At 41.8% G+C, this 22,181-nt stretch overlaps 1 protein-coding gene across 1 annotated transcript in view; it reads left to right on the top strand.

The window, feature by feature from the left end:
- The first annotated feature begins 6,817 nt into the window (after window positions 1-6,817).
- Window positions 6,818-22,181, top strand: part of LOC127378817 (glypican-1) — a 63,853-nt gene continuing 48,489 nt past the window's right edge. The window contains exons 1-2 of the mRNA XM_051428115.1: window positions 6,818-6,978; window positions 7,112-7,662. Coding sequence (XP_051284075.1) covers window positions 7,503-7,662 — 160 coding nt within the window. The 5' untranslated portion in view covers window positions 6,818-6,978; window positions 7,112-7,502. The remainder of the gene's footprint in view (window positions 6,979-7,111; window positions 7,663-22,181) is intronic.

Here is a 22,181-nt window from a genome sequence, read left to right as displayed (position 1 = left end):
GGGCAGAATCCATTAATTTGTTAACAAATGTTTTATTGTATTATATTTATCAAAGGCAAACTCAATGTAGAAAGAAAGAACTGGCAGCAGTAGTTCAACCAGGCAGCCATCACACACTGCTCATGCATGGTGTGTGGACAACAGGTTGCTCTCTTTGCTTTGTCATAATAGTTTCAGTGCAACGGGGCCATCATTAATGTCATTAATTATACCTGTGCTGTTACAAGTCGAAATGTCCATTGTTCAAAACTTGCAACTGAATATTTAGGAAGCAGGATATGAATGGTGTAGATTTTCACAGAATAGCATTCATGCTAAGATCAAGTGTCGAGTCAATTTGAAATAAAACTGATTTGACTTGACGCAGCTTTTGATGTCCTTATTAGGGAAAGAACTGAGCTGAAGAAGTGAACACTGACAATCTATAAATGTATTCAAATACTAAGATGGAAAAAGTTTGACCTGATAAAGATCTAGGCTAACATGAATCCGAATATTAATGGAATACATTTGTGTGCTGGGGACTTTGTCCAGGAGTTACTCTTCTCATCAAATTATACTTTTAAAGTCTTGCAATGACAAATGATATGCATCCCTACCCTCTCACAGTAGGCACCTTGTGAAACATGCATGTATGCATCACTGGTTGGTCTTTTGCAACAAAGATAAGACGCACAGCATTTTTACCACTTTTCCACTGCACCCAGCACAACAGCTTCATTTGAAATCCAACCAAAGACAGACTGTTTCTCAGCAGAGAGATTTACAGGCTAGATTTGTTTTATAATCCAGTTTACAACACCATATGAAGGGATTGCTCAGAGAACCACCCGTCTATATGGCAATTCCCCATTAGCAGCTTCACTCTGATCAGAGAGGATGAGGGAAAAGGCTTCAGAAAAAACTGGGCAGCTTTCAAAAGTGGGTTGTTGTAAAATAGAAAACATTACTTGTGAAAGCTGGCGGTGTATTTATATATTATATACAAGAATTAGTACTTACACAGTCACTGTGTTTGTATTCGGTGATCAAACTGGGTGATGCATTGCACTTTTTACTTTTCTCTCATTAAAAACAAATTGGAGAAATGTGAAGAGGAGTAATGCAAAGTGTCTCTGTGCAGGGGGAGGCATGAGAGGAATGTTGAAGGAATGTGTGCATATACTGAAGTGGCAGTGAGAAAATAATGAATCACACAGAGACGTGGCCTCCCACTGTTTCCAAAGTCCACGTGGAGGGAGATGCTGCCAATCCGGTTGAAGATCTGCCATAGAACCACATTAAACCTGAGGAGAGTTGAGGTTAGTCGACTCTGGACCATTTGCATGCATCAAAAATTCAGAGAGGACTTGTGGCCAGTTTCAGTGTTTTCATTTCTGTTATGATACCAAGGTCACTGTCAAGGTTGCTCTCAGGAAAATATTATTCACAACCTTGTTATTTTTTAGCACAAGACATAGAACTTACCACCATGAATTTGATGATTATATGGGTAGAAGTATTAATTCCTGGAAAACAATTGCTGGCATGCAAGTTAGCCATAAGAGGTCAACATAAGAGTCTTGCAGTTTTGTCATTGTTTCCCATGAGTTTATGAGTTTTCACAGCAAGAGGCAGATGAGGAGAGTAGTTCATTTATCCTCTAAGACACATGACAAATAGAGGAGGTGAAATATTTTTATGAGAACAGCATGCAGGAAAATGAACAGAGTGATTGGATGAAGTTGGTGCAGGACTGAGGAGACACCACTGCCAGATGGGTACGGTTTGCCACTGTATGAGATTTAGGAAAAAGTCCAGTATTTGAGTCAATGCAGTTCTCTAAAATGAGATATGTGCTTTCTTTTCTGACTAGATAAGTAAATGAACAAATATTAAAACACTGCATTCAGTGGTTATTATTCAGATTTAAGTGGTGTTTCAATTAGATTTCATGCACTCTTCATGTATTAATTTTTTGTTAGTTATTTGTGCTGTTTTGCGACTGGATTACATAAACATGTTTTTTTTTTCTTCTCCTGTGTCCATGCATGGAGAAAACCAGAATGTGCTCAGATTACTGAACAGAAAAAGTGCCAGGATGCCCACAGAGAGACACAAAAGCAAAACGCAATACACCACAGGGGGCATTTCACATCTAGGACAGTGCCTGTTCACAAGAACAACCCCAAGAATTTAAGGATCGGACCACGTTGGCCACCGGGTGTTTTCATGTAATACTAACCCTTTTCTTTTCACTCCTCTCCTTTGGAAACTTGTATTTGTTTTATCTCCAACACTTTATCCTTTCCATTTTGAACGTACAATCCTTCCCTGCTACTTTTTCCCCAACTCACTTCTCTGTCATTCTCCCCGTGTCATCCATCATCATATTCTCTCCCTCCTTATCTTGCCTCATAACTCCCCCCCCGCCCCCAGTTCCCCTCACTATTTCGCATTTTTCTCTACAATACTATCTGTCAACCCTTTGCACTTACCATCAAAATTTCTCCTTTTTCTGTCATCATCCGTCTCTGGCAACTAGGGAGGGCTACGTGTGGAGATATGCAAATCTACTGTTTGTGGAGGCTATGTTTGCACAGACAGACACTGGGTAAATGTGATCAAGGGATGATGTAGCACAATGGAAAATGTGCAAAATGGCAAGAAGAGAAGGCAGGACTTAAAACAACTCTGAATTTAAGTTGTACGCATGACTGTTTTAACAGGCAGCGAGGATCATATGATCTCATGAGACTTAGATGGGAAGAAAGAAAAGACAGAACAGTGGAGGTTTTACAAGAGAGAATATAGTAACAAGTTGGAAGAAGAAAAGATAGAATGAACAAGATCCGAGAAAGGGAGGTAGTCCTGGTGAGTAATGTGTACACACTTGAGCACTCTGGCGAATGTGCTGAACTCAGGCTAATGGTTGACATAAAAACCCAGAAAAGAGGCAGAATCGATGCTATCTGTAAGAGGCCAGGATGAGACAGGTTTTAGAAAGAGGACACAATGATCTCCCTCTAAAGGCTGATTACATCTGTTGAAACAGCGCACTGATATTTACATAGAAACCCAGCTGAGGCTCAGCAGGCTGCTGGGCCCTGTACGCTGGCCAATCCTGCTGCTCCCTCATTGCATTACTTTATTTGTTGGGAGAAACCGGTGTGTGTTTTTGTGTGTCTTCGATCAGATCTGGCTGCACCCTGCTCTTTTTGTCATTCACATCTTCATAAAACTGTGCTCTTGGGTGCGATGGGTGGGAGCACTCTGTACTTGTGCACATGGCACAGTATGAAAATGATAAAAAATGTCAATATTCTCCTTTGCACCATACTCATATGGTTACATAAATTGACCTTCAACAGGAGGATGAGAATGCCTGTCTCTATATATGTGTGTGTAACTGTAGAAATGACATGTTGTAAACCAGGATGACAGGAACTCCATCATAAAAGTTTTTGCTATCATCTCTATGTATTAGCATCTGCTTTTGCCATCCCTCCCAAGGAATATTTAAAACATGCAATGTCAAACTCTAGACTTGAATTAATTTGATTTTCCAGTCCAATCCATTTCCTGTAGCTGCTTCACAATAAAGGTATTCTAGTGGCTTGCAGGAACTGTTCAGTTGGCATGGACTGAATGTTTAACACAGCACCAGGTTTCAAAACTATTCTGATTGCACAAAAAATAAAGAAATTTAGAAAACATGAGGTTTGACAGCAGTGTATTTTTACATTTTTCCTGATGCCTTCATAACACAGAAATACAAGAATCAATATGCTTAGTTCTTCTTCTTATGCAGAATTGATGAAATAAGTATTTCTGTAAATACTATAAATTAGTCAATTTGAAGCTGAAGGAAAACAAGTCCCTTTATGCACTTGAGTTAGCCATCTCTTCATCCATGTCTTTGGACTATAATGATTGAGGTATTCAGGTTATGGGAAGCTCGAGGTCTCTAAGTTACCGTAGTGGAGTTAAAGTTAGGTTCACAATACTTAACCGACAGTGGATTCTGTCGTTGCTGTAGACAGGTCTGCTGTGGTGACCAGAGCAGTACTGAGAGCTGTCTGTCTGACAAAGCTATCCTTGGCCTTGTTAAGAGTCACTGTAGCTACATACTGATTTTCAGTGTGCAGATGCTCAGACATGGGTTATAAAGTTTACAGAGCATTTAGAGTGAAAGGCCTGTGTTATATTAAAATTTTCATCCCTCTTCTTTGCAACTAAGTGTGAGTGTTTTTTCCTGAAAGGAGTGGTAAAACATCTGTAGCATTTCTGTATAGAAGCAATGTAATTTTCACTAGAAAACCTCATCACGCCCTGAAAATGCTCACCACATAATTGTTGCATGTGTACACTAAACTGACAGTTGCTCAGTTGTATGGCCTCTCACCCCGGTACTCTCCCCTTTCTTTGCTACCACTCTGCCTCCCCTCTTTTGCTCTCCCCGGTCTCCCGAACTTCCCCCCAGCATCCTGCTCCTCATTAGAAGGCCTTTCATGGTCAGAGCCAATAAAACTTCAATTGGAAGCAGCCTGAAGAAAACATGGCTGTTCTGTGGCGTTAATTACATGATCCCCGTACCAGACAGTGGAGCGCCAATCAGTTTCTCCAATAGCACTGCCGACCTATGGCCACATGTGGGCCACAGTCAGACACATAAACTCACATAACGCACACACACCAACTGCCTGTGACACACAGAAGAAATGTGCACAGACCCACATGTATAAAGGTCATACATGCACAAACCCATATATAATACCGACAGACATATTATCACACACACACACACACACACACACACACACACACACACACACACACACACACACACACACACACACTTTGAGAACATTAGACTTATTAACCTCTGGCCACATGTGCTCAGCTCTGCCTGGTGTTCTCTCACAGCAACAAGAAAATGAAGCAACAGTATTATAATTAGAAAATGCTTCATGTCTGCTGTACGTCACAGTTACACAATTCTCAACTTTAGCAGAGTAACTGCGATGGCGTATTGCAGATGAGTGAGACACGTGACATTGCAGAGCAAAGGTGTAATTCATGCCTTCTCATTTCAGAGCTGTAATAATGGGAAGCGAGTGCCATTTGTCAGTTGGTGATATGTGAGATGCTGTCCTCTTTGTTTGGACTCATCCAGTCATGAGGAACAGACTAATTATAGAGTAACATTTCCTAATGTATTCATAAACAATGTCTGCCTTCATAAATAGAATGATTGGGAGGCAGAAGATGACTGCTCTTGCCATGTTGCTCTCTCCTTCTCTTTGTCTTTCCTCGTTTCTCTCTTAGCTTCTCGCTGTTGTTTGTCTATCTGTCGTGTGACGGCTGGTTATTTCAGGCTGTGCTGGAGTTTTTCCATGTGTCACTGCAATAATGTGCGGTGGCATCTTCTTCCACAAACAATCCTTAAAAAGCATCTCCCACAGGAGTGACACCATCAAACGCCGTCTGATTCAATTTCACACGCTGAGATGACTAAAGAGACATTATTTTTAAGTGGGAGAACTGTATGTCTCTTTGTTGCTACAACACAACTATCCAGCATATAAGGTCTAAACCGCAGAGGTACTTTACACCGGCCAAATGTTTTTGTGGATTTCTAAAGTCACAGGAAACATGTAACACTTTGTGGTGCTTTACTGTTTTTACCTGAACCTATGCCTATGCATATTCACAGGCATGGGTATTAGAGGATGTATGATCCTTGTGCTCATGAAAACCAGTGCAAAGTATAATCAGCTCATTGCAGCATAAGACCTTTAAACTGAAATTGTTGCTTCACAGGAAGAGGGCCCTGGGTGAGAACCAACTTGAACTGAGTGAATGTACTCACATATAAAAAAGAAAAAAGAAAAGAGGGAAAAAAAGGGTAGTCATGGACATATTGCTGCCATTGGCCATGACAAGGCAATGACTTACTGGATCTGGAGCTGGGAACCTGGACTCACTGATCCTATTAGAAGTAATGAATAGACTGAAAAATGCCAAGTATGTATAAAATGTTGCCGGTTTTATAAACAAAGCATTTCCTTTAGAAATAACTTTCACCAAACAAAGCCAATTATATAAACAGCCTTCAGATTGCAAAAGCTAAGGAACTGTAGAATGGTAAAAGAAAAAAAACAAAAACAAAAACAACAAAAAGTGAATTATTACGTAGAAGAGAACAAATTTATTCCATAAGGGTGAGCATATTGTTTATCATGCCTTGTTTTATATATTCAAGCCTGAAATGATCCAGGAACATGACATGCTTGTGTTGCAACCAGCGTACAGAAACTCCGATAATGAAGGCATTCAGCTGGTGACAGGTAAACTAGCAGCGGCACAGGGCAGGTAGCGACTTGTCCTTTAATTGCACCTTGAAGACTGATATGGCGCATGTACAGTGCGCAGATACCTTCCGCAGAGTGGAGGAGAGGTACTCAACAGTGACCCATATTGGTGAGTGGGTGGGTAAGAGGGGTCGAAAGCACGCCCACAGTCCACCTGTGACACCTGGGCTGGTGGAGAGCAAGCTGTCAGGACGCGTAGAGGCGCATTCTTTCACTCAAAACCAGACCACCTCCACCAAAAAACACCACGGCACATACACACTGAAGACTCCACACAAAATGAAAATGACAGATGTTTTCAAAGCTAAACCCACGAATCGAACCATGTGGACAGTGGTGTTATTCTGAAACATGTCTAAAAATAATATTTAGATGAGACAGAATGAAACGGAAATGGCAGGAGGAACTCGAAACCTCGTATACTCTTTCTCTCTCTCCTTCTCTCTCTCTCTCTCTCTCTCTCTCTCTCTCTCTCTCCCCCCCCTTCCCCGCCTCCTCCTCCTCATTCCACAGAGTGGCAGCGCTGGCACAGCATCGTTCAGAAAAACCCTGAGCTGAAAACGAGCTGCGGTAGCTGCCTGTGCGCACCTCTCTCCTCAGATCCCCCTCGGGGCCGTCATAGCCGGTAGGCATGCGGGCGACAGAGCCTGGCTGCTCAGCGTCAGCGCAGCGCACTGCTATTTTCTGACACGACTTCTATTTATTTTAGCTGTAAACGCGTAACCTAATTCTTTCATCTCTTGCTTCTCCCTCTCTAGGTGAACCAAACCCCTCCAACAGTCAGTGGATATATATGAGACAAGAGATCTGCGCTCATTTTTGGCACAGCGTGAGAAGGGCACAGTTATTTTGGAGAGAAATAATAAAGCTCCTGTCCTGTCCACATCGGCCCCGCGTTACGACTGGGAACCTCTGCGCTGTGAAGAGTCGCTCCTGTGCCGTGCAGCAGTGCGCGGAGAGCAGCCACACACTCAGAAGACGCACTAAAAGGGCAGGAGGAGATAAAGGAAGGTGGAGGATATTTTACGCACAGCAGCACTCAGTAGCTCTGTCTGAAACGCGGCCACTTACTGGGAGTCTCCTGTTTAGGACTCAGCACAGTCGGATTTGCACTTGACTTAAAGTCCACACATACAGTAGTCGGCTGGGATGGATTCCTTCATCATAGCGGCTCTGGCAGTGTGCTCTCTAACGGCACCAGCCTATGGGGACAAAGGGACAAGCAAAGCCCGGAGTTGTTCGGATATCAGGCAGTTTTATAGCGGGAAAGGATTCTCTCTGGATGGTGTCCCCCAGTCTGAAATATCAGGTAAGCTCCTTTGAAATACAGCCTGACCAAAAGTCTGCTGCGGTCATGCGCGCACTGTTCCTCTGGATCAAATCTGATCTTTACCTGTAACCCAAACACACTTTCAGGATCATCTAGCTGACCAAATACAAATTATTTATTTAAATTATAATACAACAATAATACAATGTGGAGCACCATACAGTTGCTGTAAACTCATTACCACCGAGAACCATAATCCCTCTGCAAGTCCCCCTAGGAATGTTGGTCTATTTTCGGGCCAGAGTCGCACCTGCAGCAGCACCATTTAATGTATCTACAGCAGCCTATGTGTTGGTGTGTACATCTGACCTGTGGAAATGAATGATCCTGAATTCTGATGATTTCTGGTTTGTGTGCAGCTGGTTCACAGTTTGCACAAATCTCTGCAGGGCACTGTAACTTAACTGTAACTTGATTTCATTTCACAGAGTGAACCACAAGCTTAACATGAAGTATTTGTGCCGTTTGTTTTGTTGTGAGAGTGAGCAAACCCAGTTTCTATCTTTATACCTTTTAAACCTGTAGTCACACTCATTTCATGCCACATGGTAAAGCAGAGGAGCTCTACCTCAGGGCTATCTTTCAAGATGAAACACTGCTTTGAAAAGATATTAGGACAGTACAGACATGTCACAGACTATCTGGCTGTTTGATCTCTGATCAAAAATATGAGAAAGTCCCTTCAAATTCTCTCACACTTGAGAATTTTGGAAACACATATGCAGGATCAGCACCTTTCTTTCTGTCCTCATTTCTCAGTTTCCCTATCTCTCTGAACTAAGCTGCTACTCTTGAAAACAGTCCCCAGTCTTTCATTTTCTTTAAGCTGTTGGGTCTTTGTGCGGTCATAAACTGCCAGCCAAGTCACTTGACTATGTGCTGTAACCACGCAAATACGATGTTGCTCACTGTGTCATCCATGGTCTGATGTCAGACAGTCACAAGCCCCTGTGCAATTCAGATGATTACACGTGTGCCTTCCCTGGAATTCGGTGCAATGCTTTCACACACACACACACACACACACACACACACACACCCACCTACCCCCACACATACACACAGGCACACACACACACACACACACACACACACACACACACACACACACACACACAGAGTTTACTGCAATTTTAGGTTCTACAGTTACAGTATTGTGCGTGCATGGACAAGACAGGAGACTGTGACCGTGCATGCTTACACAACCACTTTCCTATTTTCAAAGGACATATAACTCAATTTTGAACTCACATACTTTTTTATTTAATTGTCCCAGAACTGTTAAATTAGTGAATGTGAAGAACTATTTAATGAAAGTGAAGAGTCGAAAGTACTTCAATATTTGAAGTCATTTAAAGCTTTTTACCTACAAGAAATAAGAGTGGACATCCGCATTTTGTTACAATGACTCTTACTGTTACACTGCTACAATCTGATAACATATCCTCGTCTGAAAAAGCCCCAGACTCTGCGTCAGTCACCTTGTTGTCCAATTCATTTTCCACAGAGTGTTGCACTACTGTGACAGTAGATAAACTCTTCTCCCCTGTGAAGGCAGCAATGTTTGTCCATTAGTACAGGCTGAATAGCACTGAAGACATACAGGGGCAACTTTCTGCAGTATTCACATAAAGGTCACACATTCAGGTTGATCCTAAAGTAGAAACTGCTCTATTTTCTGATAGCATATGAGCTCCCGCATAGCACGGCAAGGCTGCAGAAAGAGCATTGTCTCTTGACAGAAAGAGTAAATGTGCTTTTTTTTTTTGCTTTTTACCCTACAGATTTTAGGTGATTTCACTCAGGTTTCTCACTATCTAGACCTGCCACTAAGATGCACAAATGGAACATTAACAGCTCGTCTACAAGGAACATGATATGTGAGGCAAAGATATACAGTAGATCCTTCCTAGTGATTGCACTGATAGGATAGGAGAGATTATAAGATTTGAGGGTGGGGCAGTAATGTGATGAAACTGTTAGCTCATGTCATCACGCCATACATCATAAGGTAGTGAGGGCGAAGTAGTAACTGGACACTTCTAATTTAATTGATTGACCATACTGAATAAATCATTTGATAGAATTAATGCCAGCCCTGGTCCCTTAGAAATCCCCTTTTCTTCCAAATGTCTGCAATCCATAATGCGTTAAAGAGCAAATCTGTCTTGTCATGACACCACCTATTCCTCTTGTTTCAATCAATGATGTGGAGCTTACTTAAGTCTGGGGTCAATGCATTCCCGGTAAGAGAGAAAGTAAGAGAGCGGGACAGACACTGAGGGCTGGAAAGAGATACATAGAGAACTGAGAGGGAAAAAGAGAGATAGAGGAAAGGAGAGATTTGGCTCTGACAATATTTCTCCCCATGTCCCCGTCTCTCTTGGCTCTCAAGCATAAATAACCGCTCATCCGCTCCAGCCTGGCATATTAAACACCTCAGTTAAATGTGAGAGCTTTAATTTATGCCTCCAAATTATGAGCCACCTGAATGTTGTGGATGATCCCTGACATTTGCAGAAGGATATTTTCTTCTGTGACACCAGGGCTTGATCAACCTAATGTATTGGCTGGACCTGACTCAAGGTCACATGCTGAGTACATCACCCCCGGTTCAGTCAGGGAGGAAGACGAGAGACGGCTGCATCCCGGCTTGAAAAATGATGTCCAGTCCCAGCACTTTCAAATCCTCTTCAACGCTGCTGCACAATGCATGAGATAAAAATTCCTTAGCGAATATACTTATTATGCAAATAAAGTCTCAACAAGGTCTACAAGTTATGTGCCTTGAAAGTAAGTGTGCTTCTGAGCTAATGTGATTTCATTTTACATTAATCCCAATTTACTTTTTTACTTTTATACCTCTGTTCTTTACATTTAAATAACATACTTTTCTCAATGTGTGAGGTAGAAAAGTAAGACATTTCCAACCAGCTGAACACCCCCATCCCATATCACAGTCACTGTTTGATTATGCTCAGTCAGCAGTGAAAGAAGATTCCTAGATATTGCTTTCACATTGACACGCCTCATATAACAACTTGGATAGTACCCTGTTCTTAAGTAATTTGCCCTGGAGAAAAAGCCACGCTAGAAGAAAGCTTTTGAGTTAAGGGTGAGTTGTTTGTTATCATTGCGTTGAAGCGGTGTTTACTGGACCGTGGTTACATTATCAGTTGAGCAGAAATGAAAAAGAAACGCTTCGCAAGTAATCAAGTAAACTGATTGATGCTCCTAAATGATGATGCTAGTTTAACTCCGTCGAGTGTAATCAGTTTTGATAACAGCTTTTTTGTAGGTGTTTACCAAAAATGGATGATTGATTTTTATGAGGCTCATCCGTCTCCTCCCTCCACTGCCCCCTCCCTATCCCACCCCATCATTACAGTCTTGATGACTTATCTTTTTGTCTTTCAGGGGATAACATTCTTCATCTCTCTGTTTCTCTCTCTCATCGGCTCTTAAAGAGAGAGGCGCCAGACACTCTTTGAAAGCAGCTGGCAGCCTATGAGTGTTAGATGCTCAATGTCATATAAGCCTATACAAAGAGACAAGCTGCATGAGACATCTGCAGGAAGGCTAGCAACATTTTGGTATGGCATCGGCTTTTCCATGCTGTATTTGTGTTGTTGTTGATTGCTGGTTGCTACAGGCTGACTATGAGTCGCTCAGGGCTCTGAAGTGTCATCTCTAACCAGTGTTTGGCTAATGATACAGTGGGATTGCTGCTCACCAGGCCTGCTAGGAACTGTTGTTGACTACAGACTGACTTGTGGCTGGAAATATGGGCTGATCAGCATGGTAGCCCACAGCAAAAAGTATGGGAATGTTTTGAACTCAGCAGCTTGACTGTGATTTTGTGTGTAAGTCTTGAAATACGTAATAGTTGTAGAGTTGCAGCTAAAACAGAGCAGGAGTTTTCACACACTGGGTAGAAAATCTCCCTAGGCAAGTCCCTCACCTCTTTGACTAAGGGTAATGATAAGGTAATAGCTGCTAGTGTGTTTGCTGCCCTCTGCACCATTCTCCAGCCAGAGGTTAAATGGAGTCCACTGCCAGTATAAAACAGAGCAGACCAGCAGTGGCTGCAAAACCAACAACAAAACAGCAACAACACCAAGGTGGTGCTCACCTCATAGAGGTGGCACCCCATGTAACAAGGCGCCGAGTCCTTGCTGCAGCAGCCTTGGGTTCAACTCTGACGCGTGGCCATCCACTAGACACATGATGGACATATATATATCCATTAAGGAGTAATGGCAACACTATGTTTGTAGATGGATTTGTTATTTAATTAGATGTTTTTTTAATGTAACCTTCCTTTAATATATTATCTAAACATAAGCTATTTTCAGACAAACTCAGTGTTACATAAATGTGATGCCAATTTTTATGTTTGTGTCCATGTCCAAGGTCCTTATTTAAAGTACTTTTGGGGGCATTTCTTGCCATTATTAGCAGGTCTAGACTGCACAGTTCCCAGCACAAGCAAGCTACAGCAAGGAACAACTTCTTTTTAAGAGGCAGAAACCGCAAACATAACCCAGGTTCTAGGTGGGCAGCCATTTGCCTCGACCGGTTGGACAAGGGGAGAGAGAGAGGGGGGTGGACAAAAAAGTTCTCAGATCTGAGACAATGCAATTACATGGTCAGCATCTTAAAATCACTAAGTACCAGGACCACCTTTTTATGTAATAATTGTGATGGCAATCTCACTAAGTCTCACATCATAATATTTTCATACCACTTCCAACATGGCATAATTCTGAATTGAATGTCATAACATTGCACAGTACAGCACAAGGTTAAAAGGGAACAAAAAGAAAGAAACAAATGCTGTCGTTTCTGTCGCTTCATTATCATCTCTTATGCATGAAGAAAAAGAAAAAGGTTTAGTTTAAAGAGATTCTTCCCCTCACAGTGCAGAGAAAAATAAGTTAAAAAAACACCCTTGTACAACCACATCTAATAAGAAAAAACAGACCGGTGCACCCTGCTATATTTTACATTTTCATTCATAGCTGCATGGATAATTGGGACAGACCTAACCTAAATAGTACCATAAACAATAAATACTGTGTGTTGAGATGAGATTGCAGTGTTTGTCATTGTGGCCATTCTGGACAGTAGCCTTATCTCCATCCCATTAATATCCCCATTGATATGCTGTTCTTATTCTCAATATAGTGGTTAACTAATTGATCGCACTGAATTACATATTGCCGCCTTGTGAATGGAATTCATTAACTGTCTCGGAGATAAGAGGGCCGAGGCTTATTTGAAGGTTAATGTCAGCCTAAAGCCCTGTGCATCTGTTGGTCTTCCGTTATAGACAGATTAAAGCAAAAGCAACAGTTGTTTCTGTATCACAGTGTGCAGGCTCATAACTCTGCTGCAGTTTAAAGTGTGTGAATCCCTGCATCTGGGCTGCTGTCTGTTTGTGTATATCTGTGTGTGTTTGCGAGCGAGTGTGTTTCTGAGTGTGTGTGTTTGCCTACCAACTGAATATGCTGGAGTTGTTAAAATGCTGAAGTCAGTAAGAAGCCTCTTGAAGCATTAAGCCATAATGGGCTGCAGGGAGCATGAAACAGACCACAGTGTGTTTGATGTTCACCAGAGAGAGAGAGAGAGAGAGAGAGAGAGAGAGAGGGAGGGAGGGAGAGAGAGAGAACAGAGAGAGAGAGGGAGAGCAAGAGAGGGCTGATGGACTGCTGACTGAGACTTAGGCTGCCCTGGTCTGCTTGGTTTTGCTATTCCCTGCTCCGCCCTGTGACAGGCTAAATGTAGGAAAAAACAACACAAAGAAAAGAGGAGAAGAAGAGAAAAGATGGAGTTAAAAGGGTTAAATTAAAATAGCTGCTTTTCAAAAAAACTTGCTCTGCGCTGCATTTCCTTATGTAATCGTTTCAGGCCTGTTAAACACAGAAATCTGGAGGACAGTCTGTCCAAACATGTTTAGTTGCTCTGAACTCTGCATAGTGTGGGAACCTTTTCATAGCATGCACTCAGTGTACCTGTTTTTCGAGTAACACTGTGAAGTAGTTATCTTAAAATGACTCGTTTTTGGGCAGAAAATGATTTAAAGTCTGATAAAAAATTTACAATTTTCTTTCCTATTTCCTTTAAAAAGCACAATAGTAAAATACATTGTCTCATTTTTGGACAGATGGACGTACATGTCACCATTTTACTTTCTATTTCCCATGACTGAGTTTGGAAAATTACAACCATTTGCCGTTGTGTGTAAAAGGGTATGGGAAATTGAGGTCCAAGAGGGACTGGTGATTGATTTTTTGTATATAACACACTACCTTGACAAGTATCAGCTGCCTCTTTACTGACCAGCCTGCACTTCAGCTGGTGCCACCCCTCTCTTTTCTCTCCTCTTGTGCTCCTCGTGTCTTTTGTTCTCTGTCACTTGTCTAATGTGAGAGTAGGAGTTCACACATACAGCCTTCCCTTGGCAAGCACACGCACACGCACACACACACACACACACACACACACACACACACACACACACACACACACACACACAGATGACAGCATAGGCCAGTCTTTTTTTGTCACCACAGGGGGTTGCAGTGTCATTACAACAGGCGTGTGTGTTGTGTGTGTGTGTGTGTGTGGTGTGGGGGCATGTGTGTTGTTCCTCTGAGGGCGTGTTGGTGTGTGACTCCTCTTTTGTCTTCAGAGGAATTGGCTGTGTCAAAAGGAGAATTATTCCCTCGTCACAGCAAGCCCCTTCACTGTGTGTGTGTGTGTGTGTGTGTGTGTGTGTGTGTGTGTGTGTGTGTGTGTGTGTGGGTGGGAGGTTGGGCGCAGATGTGTGTCCATAAGCAAATGAGAGGGTATCCATTTGTGTGTGTGCCACAGATGTGTGATAACCTCTAAAGTCTTTGTGAGACTGGTATTAAACTGCTTCCTTTCCATTTGCTGCCATTGTGTGTGTATGTGCTTGTGTGTGTGTGTGTGTGTGTGTGTGTGTGTGTGTGTGTGTGTGTGTGTGTGTGTGTGTGTGCGCGCGCACGAATGCTGGCTTTTTTGTTTTGCCCTTTCGTCAGTTATGTAAATGTGTATGTGTACCACTCCAAGCTGCTGTGGCTCATGTCCCCTCCAGCAGTGCTTTCTGTAGACTAGGTGGGTATTTGAAGTGACAAGAAGCTGGCTTTAGCTCTCAGCGTGGTTCGCTTCTGCTCCAGCTTCTTCTCCTCTCGCCCTCCCGCTGCTTGACAGATGGTACAGACCCAAACCAGGACGCCCACTACCATATTAAGTGAGGGCACTCAGTATGAATTCTACAGGGTGACACGCCCTACACAAGCACACACATACGCACTGTCTGCAGCTGTGGACCGGAATATTTGTTGGGAGACTTTGGCTAAGACACGTCCCACAGGGGAAATCCTCTGGCTATGGAACTATAGCAACGGGCCCACAGGGACGGGCAAATACACATATGTGGGGGTGTATATTCTTTAGATTTTATTGATTATGATTCCAATTATTGCAGGTTCTTTGTTTAACCCTTTGGAAAATGTGGGTCATGTTCAGCAGATTTTAAGGCTGCCATTCTCATAAATAATGTGGTATTTTGTAATACATCAAAACATTTTATTGAAGGTAAAATAAAGAAAAACATAATGATTAGCTATCTACTCATATTTGCACAAGGTGAATGTTCAACTCATGATTCACTTTTTATTATCGATGAACCTGTCCACTATATTTCCGAGTATAGCTAAGACAGTCAGTAGATTGAGCGATTAGTCAACCGACACAAGTTATTTTGATAACGAGTTAATAGTTTCAGTCATTTTTCAAGCAAAAATACCCCTCGTTCCAGCCTCTCTTTGTTTTCAAAAATCATTTTTTTAAATTGATTTTCAACCAAGAGGCATTGTTTACAATGTAAATATTCTCGAAATGGCAGGTTGTGTTCTTTGACATGAATCAGGAACAAAACTCAAACTTCCACTGCCGCCCGCCCCAACAGGTCAAACAAACTGAAGTCTTTTTGCACACTAACTTTCTTCGTCGGGTGTGACCAGAGACAGATTACGTTCTAGACTGCTGGTCAGACAAAGCAAGACATTTGAAGACGTCACCAAGGAGATTAGAAAATTGTAATGGGCATTTTTGACTTTTTTCTGAAATTTTAAAGACCTTACGATTAATAGTGAAAATGATTGGTTAATATGTCAAAAACAAAGTCCATTGAAAAATACCCATCACAAGAACCGAAGCTATTGATTTACAATCAGTGAGCAGAGAAAAGCAAATACACTTACACTGATGTTTTTCTTGACAAATAATTTAACAAATGTTTGATTGTCGAAATACAGTAGGTGTTGATTAATGGTCTGTCAGTTGTCTAATCAATTAATCGACACTTCTTTACTTTGTTTTCACTTAACACGCTAAGGTCAGCTGATTATGGACCATTATGACTAGGAAACACTTTGTCATGTCCTCCGTTGTTTGAAATTACTTTTGTGCAGTGACGCCCAGCCACACTTTTGAGTGCTTCTCCCGAGTTCTGATCCAGTTCTCAGTACCCAATATAATTGCCAAAATAAATGGATATTCTCTGATGGAGACAGCCTTCAGGCTCCTATCTCTCAAATATAAAAAAAGAAGAAATAGGAATTGAGGAGATGAGAGATTGGGCCTGTATATAAAAAGATAGAAAAAGATAATAAAATCAGTAAGGTGTCGTCTAACTGTTGAATGCCTGAAATGTGTCCAGCACCTCTCTGCTCCAACGCCTGGCACACACAATACAGATTTAATAAAGATAGGACACACAGGCACAGCAGTACGCGTATCCCCTCAACTACACACTTCCCTTTGATAAGCAATCACTTCTGTTCTGCTCTGTTCAACAGTGGCCCTTTCTTCCACACATAGGTTGTTATTTAAAAAACACTGCAGCTCACATCTGCAGAATAAAACAGTGCAGTGGTAGCGGACTGTAAGTTATTGAGTCTCTTGTTAGTGTATATTTCTGCATTTGTGTGTGTGATCGGTATCCCAGGTGTTACAATACATGTGAGTATATTCTTTGTCTAGTGTTTTCCCCTCCTCTCCCCTGAGGTGTAAACATCATTCTCCACAATCTCTTCTAAGCTAGAAGCACGTTTCCATACTAGGGACGCAGAACAGTTGCCACTGTCTCTGCGTCTCTATCGGATCTCCCTCTCTCTGACAGTTCCCTTTCTGGCTTTTTAAATTGGTCATTTTGGAGGATTTTGTTTTTAGCTGCTCTAGGCAAGTGGCTCCACACAATAGCATTATTTTTGCTTTATTGTTACTTGGTGTTCATAATTTCCTGAAGGTTTTCTCTCATCAAGATAAACTGCTTCACACTAGTTTCCATTATCGTAATTATTTTCTCCTCTCTTTCTCTCTCCCTAAGTCATTTCTGCCTTTGAGGCTTTATCCCTCTCACTTCCACTATCTGCTTCTGCAGAGGAAGTTGTGAATTCATTTATTTTTCATGTGAAATTTACTGCATGCTCACAGATGCTCTCCTAAAAACATTGCTAGTTTGTTTCTGGTACTTGTCTGTGATTTTTATGACTCCATATTTTTGTGATCTAATTGTACCGCACATTTTATAGCATGAAAGTCATATGTTTTCGTAATACAATTCAAAAAGCTAAGAAAATCTTCGTTCTTTATGGGGCTTCACATGATGGCCCCTCAGGACTCCTCTGTCCTGTGGGAATCTATTTTCTCACACTCACTTTACCACCCCCTCTCCCCAATTTCCTTTGCTCTTATAGTTTGAATGTAATTACAGTGAAATCTGTGTGTTGTTTTATTGGCTTCCTGGAGGCATAGCAAGCACACTCTTTCCAGGCTTTAGTGCTCTGTGATCCTACTGCTTGTCTCCCTCAACGTCCGTTACATTTTTGGGATCTCCACTGTATAATTGGCTTAAACTACAGAGATCCTTGTTCCCCCATAACATTAGTTCTTCTAGAAGCCAGAATACCCCGAATGAGTTGTTCTAGCTGTGCACTGCAGCCTCTTTATATCTTCCTCTCCCTGTTTGTGGCGAAGCAGCTTTCTTCCTTTCTCTCTGAGTCCACTCCAACGCTCGTCTCCTGTTGGATTTTGTGCTTTCTAAGCACATTTTTCTGTAATTAGATAGTCAGATCTGGTTTTATGTGACATCATTTCTCAAGCGTTATTTGTGGCTAAGGAAAGCCCCGTGTAGTTCATGGTGGTTTGCTTATTTGGCTTGACCATGCTCGGCTATTTAGATCTAGAGGTAGAATGATTGAGGATGGAGGAACAGAATGACTGGGGGATTACTAAGGCCTTATGAGAAGAGGGGCGCATAAAAAAAGCTCATAATTACAGGGGCCAATATGTAATTACTGTCAATTGTCATCCTGTTTGCTGGTACAGGATTAGCTTTTTATTGCCTAAATCCTTATTTTTCCCCCTTTTTCCCTACTCTCTCTCTCTGTCTGTTTCCCTCTTTCTATTTGTCTCTACTTATTTTAGCAGCTCCCTTTTCACTAATTCTAGTCTGTTTTTTAATGTGCACCCCTTTTTCAGAAAAAACATCTATGTCTATCACCTCTAAACATCCTATAGCATTATAACGTTCACCTGACCCCTGGTACTCATTCTGTACATCTGTCTCCCTGAGCTGGATGAATAGTGCAAAATAAGAGTCTAATAATAGGAGGGAAATGTTGTTCTGTTTCAACTGTTTATGGAACTGGAAAGGCTACATGAAGGATTTTCCATAAAAAGGTGTAGTTGCTGAGAATTACAAGTACAAGCTTAAAACTCCAATAATAAAACAATCTTCAGTATGAGCTTATATTCCACCTACTGTACAAATACACCTTTATACACCCCCCTCCCTTCTCTCCTTCCTCCCAGGAGGGGATGGCAAGCAGCGAGCTAATGAACTTGAAATGACAATGACTTATTTAGCTTGCATTTCTTCCGCTCATCCGTAACAGAGGGCATTTCAGTTGGGCTCACTCGTCATCGTTTCACTCGTCTTGTTATTTGCTATCCCTTCATTGCTCCCTCACTATTTTCATCTCTTCTTCCTCCCCTGCAGAGTCTTCTCTCATAAATATTTTACATCTTCCAAATGAACTCTGTCAACCCAAGCTTAGTGCATGGCTGGCTTTCTTGTGTGTTTCTAATGCGTATAATGTGTTTCTGTTTACGATGTGTGTTTTGGGTGTGTGTATGTGTATTTAAATATATCTTATATATATATGTAAAAATGTTGCTCAACTGTTTGAGTGTCTTGCTGTGTCACTGTAATGCACAACTCTGTTTCTGCTTGCATATTTTGATAAGCGTGCAACGTGTCTTACACAGTGTTTTATTTGTTTATTCAGCGGTTATTCCACCAGACAATGTGACTTAGAACATGTTATTTACTGCAACAACCAGTTGGCTTGTGCAGGATTACATGTTGTGCATATTGTACATACTGGACAAATATATTTGAAGCTGCTGAGCGCTATGCCAGCAGCCATCACTGAAAGCTATAATTATAATTAAATTCATTTAAATAGTTGGGCGCTAAGTGCCTCATTCAAGGTCAGTTTGACAGTAGCCGGTGAGGAAAGATGAAAGCTTTTATGGTGAACGTTCTCCACCTCAACTGACTCCGCAACCTACTGGCCAAATGTTGTCTGCAGAAACAGTGACAGCAGATCTGCAGCATGGTAATCATATATTTTCACGTGGCAGTGCATGTCTTTACCCCTTACCTTTGAAATGTGTCTGAACTGCACATGTGCGGGCTGGTACAGTAAGTGCAGCATGTTGCAGGACTGCATTTCAACTGGAGTCCCTGAATAAACAGTGTCATATTAGAAGGATTGTTTTTGGGCCTGAGGGATGCTAGGTGCTCACTAGCATGTGCAACTGTCTGTGTGTTTAGATGTTACAGGTTTTTATCCTGTGACTTTATTGGTGATTGATTGTAAGATAAATTTCCGTCAGAGATAGTCCTAGTACGTCTCTTCGCTATTTTGTGTCTGAGTGGGCTCTGGTTTAAACTAAAAGCCTTCTCTTTAAATCTTTCATACTCTCATTGCTCTCCTGCTGAGATAAAGTGGAGACAGAGATGATGCGTCAGGCTTAGAAAGCAATACTAACTTTCACCCAATCTCCGTTTCAGCCTGTCATTATTAGTTCATGTATCTTTCTTTGTTTTTATTTCACCTCAGTATAATTACTTATACTCTTATTACTCCTTCCACTAAACAACACATTAAGTCTTTAGCTAGCTCTTTGTTTATTCAGTGTACAGTATGCATGTCACACTGTGGCATTTTCAAAATAAATTTTCATCTCACACATCTATATGTCTGTGTATATGTCTGCTATGCTGGTGTCCTCTAGTGAACTGGTTACGCACATCTACAGTGTGTGACTAAATCGCTTCCTCAAGCTGTGATGCAGGGTCAGTGGCACTCCTGTCACACTATTTGTCTCCTGTGTGTCCCTGCTCCCTGAACCTGAACTTTCCCACAAACCCCAGCAGCCTCAGTTCCAGCCCTGGGGCCTGGGCCGCCCAGGGCATCACTCAGTCAAATTGAATCACAAATCCTGTTGGGCAGAGGAGACTGTGAGGCTCGGGATGAATGGCTCGGGTCTGTCATGTGATGTCTGCTGATGAATGGCCAGGGCCTAGAGGACAGGAAAGACTGAACCAAGGAAAGTTACTTTAGTAGGTGTAGGGGCTCTTCAAATAATATCAAAGTACTGATCTTTGAAAAACTTTTAAACACACCCATAGGGTTCTCATCCTATAGCATTTATAGAGATGGGGATAGATGTAAGGAAAAGTAAAGTACTGTATGCTGTGTACTTCTTTTTTAAAGTACAGTAGATTGGTAAAGGGTAACAACAACAACCTACTTTCCCTGATTTGGTTCTGGTGAAATTTACCCCTCTTTGCAGTGTGGTGGTGATGCAAAAAGAGAAGCATCAAAGCTTTGAGGTTCCATTTTGGGGTGTTTTGTCACCATAACAACTCTTCTCTTCTTAAATCTTCCATCCCTTTACAGGCTCTCAGTGTTTGAGATACGAGTTTAGAGTTGATACGTTGTTCCTTTTCTCCAGTCTTATATCCCATATTCCTCTTTTCCCTCAAGCTCTCTCTTGCTCTCGCCAGCTTTCTTCACCTTGTTTCAGTCCTTCTGTGTCCCTTCACATCTCTCTTGGCTTAGTTCCCTTGATTAAGCACAGCTGTCGCGCTCATCGCTAAGCCCGTCTTTTTTCACATTGTTATATAAATTGGCTGGTTGTCTTTCTCAGGCCCTGGCCCTGTTGATTTTGGGTGACGTCAGTAACTGTTGTTTATGCCTTGGACTGAGAGCTGATTCTGCTGTCTCCTCTGACCGCTTTGACTCAGGTCATTCAACCAAATACATAAATGTGTGTATGTGTATATCTGTGTGTGTATGTACCAGTGAGCCATGCTCATTAAATTGAAATCAATCACAAATTGCTTCTCCAAACACATCCCTTTCCTCAATTTCTTATAACTGACTTGATTATTATCTTTCATGCTTTGGTGGTCCAATGAGTTCAAGTTCTTATTAATGGTAGTATGTGCAGAGTGGATGAGGAGGAGAGGAATACATGTGACTGGCACTGGAGCCCTGTTTAGCTCCTCTGAGTCACTCTGGGAGGCAGTGATGTGTACCTGCAGGGTACCGAGACAGGGCTGTGACATTGAGGTGATGGGAACTTAAATCACTCGCCATTGTCTGTGTTTATCCACTGCAAACTGGGGGGGAGTAGAGCTGAAGGGTGAGATGACCTCTGGATTGGGACAGTATGCCGTGGCACACACACACTTGCATGTTGGCCCCTTAGTTTTCCATTCTGCCTACTCACTAAGCATACCATATGCTTTAATCATTCCAGGACTAGACTCATAAAATTGGTTTCCAGACAACATATTACCAATGTGAAATTTAATGAGTGGTTAGTTGTCTGTTTTTACACAAAAACAGTATTATTTCCACACTGAAATCCTTAAAAAAAGACTTAATTTTGTTAATTTCTAAAGTTTTTCTGCTATACACAAGATGTCCCCTACTTCACTGTGAAGTCCATTCTGTATGTGCGCACTACATCTTATATAAGTTGGACCAGGACTGACTTTCAGACTATTTGTGATGTCACAAATCATGCTGGTAGGCCCACCCCTTAAAATCAGATTTTGAGTTAGGACAGAGAAACTTTCCATTTTCAGCCGATGAATGTGAAAACATCCTTCTAGTGCCAAACTCTGCACATACATTCTGTACAGTAAAGCTCCAACATTCACCTGTAGGAACAAGAAGAGCTTATCTTAAGCATATTTTTGAATGGAGGGGGACTTCCAGCCCTTTGCTTTTTGCATCCTTTTGACCACAAGTGATGTGAATTTTATCATCTACCCATTTTCACAAGGGTCCACAGGGACTGTCCAAGTCCAGACGAAAATGTAT

Source organism: Dicentrarchus labrax, unplaced genomic scaffold (assembly GCF_905237075.1).
Source record: "Dicentrarchus labrax unplaced genomic scaffold, dlabrax2021, whole genome shotgun sequence".
Taxonomy (NCBI): domain Eukaryota; kingdom Metazoa; phylum Chordata; class Actinopteri; family Moronidae; genus Dicentrarchus; species Dicentrarchus labrax.
This window is presented reverse-complemented; position numbering and strand designations above follow the sequence as displayed.